We start from the raw sequence: 7,498 nt of genomic DNA, 5'->3' as shown, positions 1-7,498 counted from the left end.
GCGCGTATTGTGTCTTATGTGTTTGGCTTATATATATGGTTAATTCTTCACTCATTGGGTAGTATCGTATGCAGTAGCGAATGCATGTGTTGGTTTTCATGATTCTCAAGTGCTATTTAGGAGATATTTCAATTAATATCGAGTAGGCCTAGGACATGCACATGCACTCATGTATTGAAGATCATGTTTCACTGGTTATGTAAATTTGGCTGTTTATATTTTTTTGTTACGTGTGAGCTGACATATTTGCTTTATGATCGAATTTGGACCTCAGGTACGGTGGCCATCCAAAATATACAGGCTCAGTATGTTGGTCCAGAATATAAAATAACTACTATAGTATAAAAGTTATACTTACTGTTGGGTTATTATTATAAAAATCTTTACACTTACCATGCATAAAAATTAAACAAAAAAATGTTACTGTAGATGGTATTTTTGTGCTGAATTTTCTTTTCGAAGTTATGAAAGGAGAAGATGAACCGAAGATGGTCATTGGTCAACATATATCCAATTAAGAGTCGTCTTAAATGTTTTGCTCTTCTGTTTCGGTCCGGACTAAGAATCACCAAGTTAGAAGTCTTAGAATGACTGAATCAGCTTCCATATATATGTGAACATGTTCCACCACTGCATAACATGTTTTTGCTTTATAGTATTACTTTAGTGAATGCATATGTTTCATATCCCCTTAGTTGTCCGCCATATGTCACATATGCATGGTCAACAGTCAACATGCATACACAAAAAATTAACAACAAAAAAGTTAGCTACGTTATTAAGAACCACTGTATGAATTATTAGAAGGGCTTAATTTGCATGTGTCCACTCATATATATGAGACAAATACCGCACTATCTCAGTACAGTTGAAGTATATCAACAAATTAGTCATTCAACTACCTAAACTAGTTTAAAGTAGTAATAAAAAAAATCTTTGAGAATCTAATTTAGTAAATAAATCTTCAATAAATTAATTTAACGGTAAAATCTTTAATAGATTAAATTAAAGTAATGAGAAATTAATTTGATAATGAAACATGCAACAAATCTAAATTGATGATTTACTCTTAAAATATATTTGACCAGATACTATAACTTGACAGTACCAAATGCCAGCCCCGCCCCCCATTTTATAATCTGTTCTATGCGTGCATCCGTCAAAATCCAGCAATGTACCACTGCTGTCTGCTTTGATCTCTTAATATAAATATAAAAGGCAGAAAGAGGATTATACTACTGTAGACTCAATTTGACCGAGACCAAGTATTATTAGGGTCTAGGGAACAAATTAAAAATGGGGTGGTTGTTGAAAATCTTGACTAAGTCGAGATAATTGTCGTTGTAATATTTTATTATTAAGGGGATAGAATGGTGAGGGAAGAGAATGATAGAGGAGAATATCAAAAAACAAATTGTTAAGAAAATAGTTAAAAGACAAGTTGAGCATCTGTGGATCTATATACATTTCTTGGATCACAGGAATTATAGATTCGTTGTGATGGACAAATCCATAAACAAATACAGAGTTATAGATTCATGATCAAAATAGTTGTTCATTTTAGATACGACTAGTAGCTAGTAGTGTACGAAAATCATATAGGTAGGTTCATTTTCTATTTCAACGTTACGCGCAGCTCTATCATAATTAATAATGTACGTCTCTCTGTCAATATTTAGTCATTGGTCAACCTTAGTGTTCCCATAGGAGCAAGTGGCATTAATTACATAAATCTAGTCAACTAAGCCTACCTACCCATTTACAAGTGATTCAAAGTCCATATATCTTGCGTCACCAAGAGTTATGGTATTGCCGAAAGATGAGTGAAAGTCTACATTTTCCTTTTATGAGAAATCTTCAAAGAAAAAAAATCTCCAAGAGCTGCACTTGTGAGTTGTGACTCCATCATTCTAATGGACTCTCTATGTCACACGGCAGTGGTATGAATTAGATTCAACACGCCCCACGGTTTTTAAGGTATAGATAAAAATTCAGCACTTGGAAGCCAATTTTTGGAGTGCTTGTTTGATTCTTTTGGTTGTTGCAACACTTGGTCCTGTGAGCTGCAAATAGAAGGATAATCAATTTTAGATAAAGGGCAAAAGGGTATTTAGGTGCTTAAGAAACGATAATTCCATAGTTAGTTATGTTCTGCTGAATGCAGAAAAGTATAAAACCAAAAAGGCATATCCAAATGCTCACCACAGATTTAATGGTCAGATAAAGATTTCCATCAGCTTCTGTTGACTGAACTGAACTAAAATCTATATTGAAACTGTTGATTGCTTCCATAATTTCTAGCAGCCTTCCTGCTTTCGAGGGGCACTTCAATTCGATCACAATTTCATTGTCACTGGTACTCACAGTAACATCATTAGCATAACTTCCTTTTAAAGCATCTGAATTAATCTCTTTTTCTGTCTCATCTACACCACAAGCCTTCCTCTTTTTCATCCCTGGTTTCTTGCCATTATTATTTTTCCTAAAATAATGATCAGAAGTCCTCTCCACCGTATCTTGTGGTGATCTTCTAGTCCCAGTCTCTATGTCTGTTACCACCCTGTGAGCTTCCAACTCTTTTACCCTTCTCTCGAGCTTTTTAAGGTAATCAATAGCATCATCTAGTATTGAAACTTTGTCATCCTACAGGCATTATATATTTGGTTAATTTGAACCGTGACAATCAAGCAAAAATGCCATAGAGGTAGGACCTCTATGGTCGATAATACTTCAAGAGAGAGCTTTTTTGTCCATAAAGATCTTACCTGGCTCGATCAAAAATTGTTTTCTGTGAAGGATACTGGTCTTGACAAAAAATAAATAAATTCCATGACTAAAATATACATTACCTTACTGATTGAAGGGACCATTGACCTAAGGGTTAAAAACCTTTCATTTAGTTTTGCTCTCCTCCTCCTTTCTGACATAACATGGTTCATGCCGTTTTCATCAGCCTCTACTCTCATTCCCTCTTTATAGTCATTCTCTTCTTGAGACTCATGCAGCCCATCCAAGTGCATTTGAGGAACTTCAAACAATACTTTCTTCAATAACTTTTGTGACGTTCCTGCTCTTGGCCATTTGCAATCCATTGGCTGTTCTTTCCTCCAACTAACAAAGCTTGATTCCTGAGGAAATTTTTGCAAATGCATTCCCATAAGTAACTGGTCAGAACTTTTTATAAGGGTAGAAAGAACTCTCTGATAGTGCAAATCATCACTTCGAGGATCCACTAAGGTCATTTTTGGGTTGTTGCACTTTTGAAAATTTCGGGCACAAGGATCAGAAGGGTTGTTAGACTTGGGGGCAGAAGCAATATTCTCAGGGCAGGCAAAAGTTTGTGATATACAGTCGCTGGAATTCATGGAGTTATGGACACAGTTACTCAATTCATCATCAATAACTTGCCAGTTTTGGACTTGAGAAGTGCCATTGGTTATACTTTCAATCATAAATGTTTCATCTAGCGGTTGATTGGCTTGGAATGCATTTGAACTACCATCAGGAGAGGTTGTGTTGGCTATTTCATACCCAACTTCTGGAATTGATTTAACATTATAGTCATTATGATCAAATGCTGCATAAGAAAGATCTTCCTGGTTCCTTGATTTCAATGTAGCTACTGACTTATTGGGAACATTGGCATGCAGACTATTCAAGAAAGAAGTTTTGATCAGTTCAATGACACTCAAATCTTCTGGGACCTTCACACAAAGAAAAAGGGTTAAATGAATGGGGGAGGATAACAAAACAGTCAAATTAATTAATGTTTAAATGAAGGTGGAAACTTACCTGTTCAGTAGTACCTAACTCAATAACCCCTTCCCTAAACGGAAAGCACACAACCGTCTGAAAGTTGAAATCAAGGAAACGAATTACACACTGCATTGATTAGACTTTGCCTATTAAATTTTACACAAATTAGTTTTGGTAATCATCATAGTCTTAGACTTGAAACTACATGCATGGAAAAGGCCACAAAGAGTCTTGCCTTGGTTAAGATAATAAGCAACCATTGCAGAAACTACAAGTCTACTGCTACCCTTAGGAATTAAGATGCATACTTTTACAGGACTTTCTAGACTAAACACTATAGGGTAGGTTCAAAAGGAACACCTGTTCTAACACATCTTATTTCTTTGCATTGATGGCACTAAGATAACTGTTAAAAACCGTAAGAGATTATAAAACAAGGATGATTAACGGATTAAGTAAAGAAAAAACAAGATGGTACCTCAATGGATGCACTCTGAGCATGAGAGAAGACAATTGCCACAGGTTTGTTTATGGAACAAAAACCAAACAAAGAAGACACAATTCAGATTCTCTGTCATTTTAATCATGGTAAACAACTAGAGTATAATAATTGGAGATTTCAAACAAAAGTAGAAGATGGAACAAGCCAAGTCAAGAAACAGAATCCACCTTTGCCAGAAGAGAACGGCTAAAAATTTTACAATCAGAAGAATGGGCATTGTTCAGCCAAATGGGTTGACCCTTTGCTAGAGTTCTTCCTGGTAACCTATCAGCACACATAGATTTGAAGATAACTAAACTAACTCACCCTTAAGATTAAAAAACAATAAAACACCCCATTTTTGGGAACACAAGTTGATGTTCCAAAACTAGAAAGAAAAATAAAAATTAGAGAGATTTATTATTTTACCCTTGGCCAATGTTGAATATGAAGGACATGCAAACCAAGTAATACCACTCAGCATCTGTGAGATCTTCTGGGGACAGTGCTGCTGCTGAAGGCCTTTTGGTTTGAGGGGTGACTTCTACAGTTTTGAGGGATTTGAATAGTTCTCTCAGCTGTTCACTCCTCTGCAACCCTATTTGGTCAGAATTGAGTTCTACTCCTTGACTTGTTTTCCTAGTCTTAATGTCTCCATTGTAATACCCTTCCCCCCAGCTCAACACCCTGAAAGAAAAACAAAAACTTCAACACATCACAATGGCCTCTTACCAACAAGAAAATGTAACAGTAGATTCAGAATTCCAAATTGCTATTTGGTCAACTATTCATCTGAGATGAGAAAAACATGGATATATTAGAATTGTTTGATTTTGATTTATTCTCTTGTATATAACATAAACCAAACTACAACAGAAAAAGATGATGCCTCCTCATGTTCAACCAAACATGGCAGATTGTGTAAGTCTCCTCATCTAATATAAAATATTCTGAGTTATTGGATAAAACCACACATTGAAGAAGGGGAAAGCGCAAAGTCAAGAAAACAATTGAGAATAGAATAGAGGTAGATAATATGAATTGAACAGTTGGTACCCGGGTTGGGTAGTTGAATCAGTCCAGAAGATTGCATAGCTCCAATGGATGCTTCTCACAGCCAAAGCAAGTTGTTTCTTCAAGTTCTCTGGCACCATTTTTTCTGGCTTTGCAGGGTAGCCACAACTTGTCTCACATAGATCAAAGTTTCAGAATGAACACAGCACAACACAACAAGCCTGCAGTGTGTTGTGTTATATGATCAGATGGGAAAAGAAAGGCAAGTTTGTTGAACTTGTCTACCTCTCTCTCTAAGTCTAATCTATATATATGTAGATTTATTTACTCCCTTGCCATGACCCTTGTTTCTCTGATTATAGAAAGCCTTGTCATAATAATCAACTACAATAAAACAAAACAACCAGGTTGTATTCCAAAAGCACGTCTTGGTTGCTAGATTAGGTAGGTAGATTCCATTCCGAATCCAAAACTACTGTAGCTAAAAAGCGCAGTGGCTGTAGATGTTGACTTGAGAGGGAGGATATCATAGTAGTGTTGCTTGGTTTGTTTACTTGTATTGTACTAATGGGATATTTTTGCTGTTGTTAATTGTTATGCAGAAAAAATACACAAGGAAAGGAACCCAGAGTTTTGCACGGAATTAGTGCATGTTGTTGTTTTCATTTTTATTTTGTTTTTATCCGTTGGATGTTGGATTACATTGAAATTGAAATTGAAATATGTCTCACAACAATTTTAACTACAAATCAAACATGCGAGTTTGGCAAAATAGGAAAAAAATATATATTTAAATTAATGTAAAATGATAGAGATGTGAGACCATCCTAATTTTAAAAAAATTATCTTCTTTTCCTCCTATTTCTTTTCTCCCAAACTCACCCTTAGAAAGCCAAGACCACCTTCATTATTTTTCTATCCTCCTATCTATTTTTGCGGAGAGGTAGCACTCATTTCCAGACCGCAGGGTAAAAACAAAAACATAGCGTGCAGCGTGTTATATAGTTCGACGTAAATTTTTATTTCATGTATAACATGCCAACATGTGTCTATATATATGACAAGGATTTTGCTACCGACCGTGTATAAAGGAATAATCTTATTCGAAACAAATAAGATTATTATAACTAAAAAAAATTCTATTTAAATATTAATGTAATTGTATGCTAATGATTTGAATTTGATATCATTAATTAAGCTGAAATAACATTAGTTACACCTAAAAAAAACCTTGTTGTATGAGTTGATTTACACTCTCAGTGTGTTGTACACAACAACAAGGATTTATGGATACAAAATAATTTCTAAACAAATAAATAATTAAGTTTGCAATTGTGACCAATGATTAAGGGATTGGTTCTTGTTGTGAGCAGTATCTCCATCATTCATTTAAACAAAAATGATTTGAAGTTACTCGATCTGATTGAATCGACATGCTTGAGTCATCAATACCAACGAAGGGTATGTGTTGGACACATGACCCCTTGTTAGGAATGAAAGAAATGGAAGATAAATAAAAAGCAGGTTTAGGATACATTCATTTATTCATTGATCAAAGTATTACAAAGTTGATGTATTTATACAAAGATAGAAAATAACTAACTTGAGTAACCAACACTAACTTACTCAAATAACTTCTAGTAACTATAACTTGAATAACCAACTAACTTACTCAAATAACTTATAGTAACTAACTAAATTAATTTTATGTCTAATACCCCCGTAAGCTGGAATGTGTTGAAAACACTTCTACCTCAGATAATACAATATATCAACATTAAAGAAAAAAGAGAAAAGAAAAAAAGAAAAAAAATTGAAAACATGAAATATAGCGAAACATATCGGAAATACATCGGTCAAAATAAAAACTTCGATAAATCTTCGACCAACTTCAACGGCTTCCAAGAGTCCAAAGCAAGCATCAAAGCTTGTTGGCAAAAACTTTGGTGACGAAGGACAAGAAATTGTAACTAACACGCTCGAAGAGGTACCACAATGCGGTGGCATAAACAAGCACCGCAACCGCTTCACGCTAATTCATCCACAACATCACATCAGCAACTAAGCCTTTGTCGAGAACACAATGAAAGGATGAGAAACTAAGGCAATGCCAAGATTGTCAGAAGAATGAAGAATGAAGGGGTTAGAATCATCAATGGCAGCCATGACCATGAGAGATAAAAAAAAATCAACCAAACATCCGAAAGGTCCCCTTAAAAAATTATTCATAAGGGGGTGGCCTACCCA

At 35.0% G+C, this 7,498-nt stretch overlaps 1 protein-coding gene across 1 annotated transcript; it reads right to left on the bottom strand.

The window, feature by feature from the left end:
• Positions 1-1,644: 1,644 nt before the first annotated feature.
• On the bottom strand, positions 1,645-5,820 carry LOC100808167 (transcription factor EGL1). Its single transcript, XM_003532741.4, has 8 exons — positions 5,294-5,820; positions 4,667-4,924; positions 4,426-4,522; positions 4,235-4,249; positions 3,793-3,849; positions 2,850-3,704; positions 2,203-2,643; positions 1,645-2,063 (listed from the first exon to the last, which is right to left on the bottom strand). The coding sequence occupies exons 1-8, from the start codon at positions 5,389-5,391 to the stop codon at positions 1,992-1,994; spliced, it is 1,893 nt and encodes a 630-aa protein (XP_003532789.1). The 5' UTR covers positions 5,392-5,820; the 3' UTR covers positions 1,645-1,991.
• Positions 5,821-7,498: the final 1,678 nt, after the last annotated feature.

Source organism: Glycine max, chromosome 8, assembly GCF_000004515.6.
Source record: "Glycine max cultivar Williams 82 chromosome 8, Glycine_max_v4.0, whole genome shotgun sequence".
Classification (NCBI taxonomy): domain Eukaryota; kingdom Viridiplantae; phylum Streptophyta; class Magnoliopsida; order Fabales; family Fabaceae; genus Glycine; species Glycine max.
Note: the sequence above shows the minus strand (reverse complement) of the source record. Positions and strands in the feature narration are given on the sequence as shown.

Coding starts and splice junctions, on each gene's coding strand:
- LOC100808167 (XM_003532741.4), bottom strand. CDS start 5,391: ATGGTGCCAGAGAACTTGAAGAAACAACTTGCTTTGGCTGTGAGAAGC. Junction 4,523..4,666: donor ATATTCAACATTGGCCAAGG/GTAAAATAATAA, acceptor GTGTGCTGATAG/GTTACCAGGAAGAACTCTAG. Junction 2,064..2,202: donor ATCTGACCATTAAATCTGTG/GTGAGCATTTGG, acceptor TTCTATTTGCAG/CTCACAGGACCAAGTGTTGC.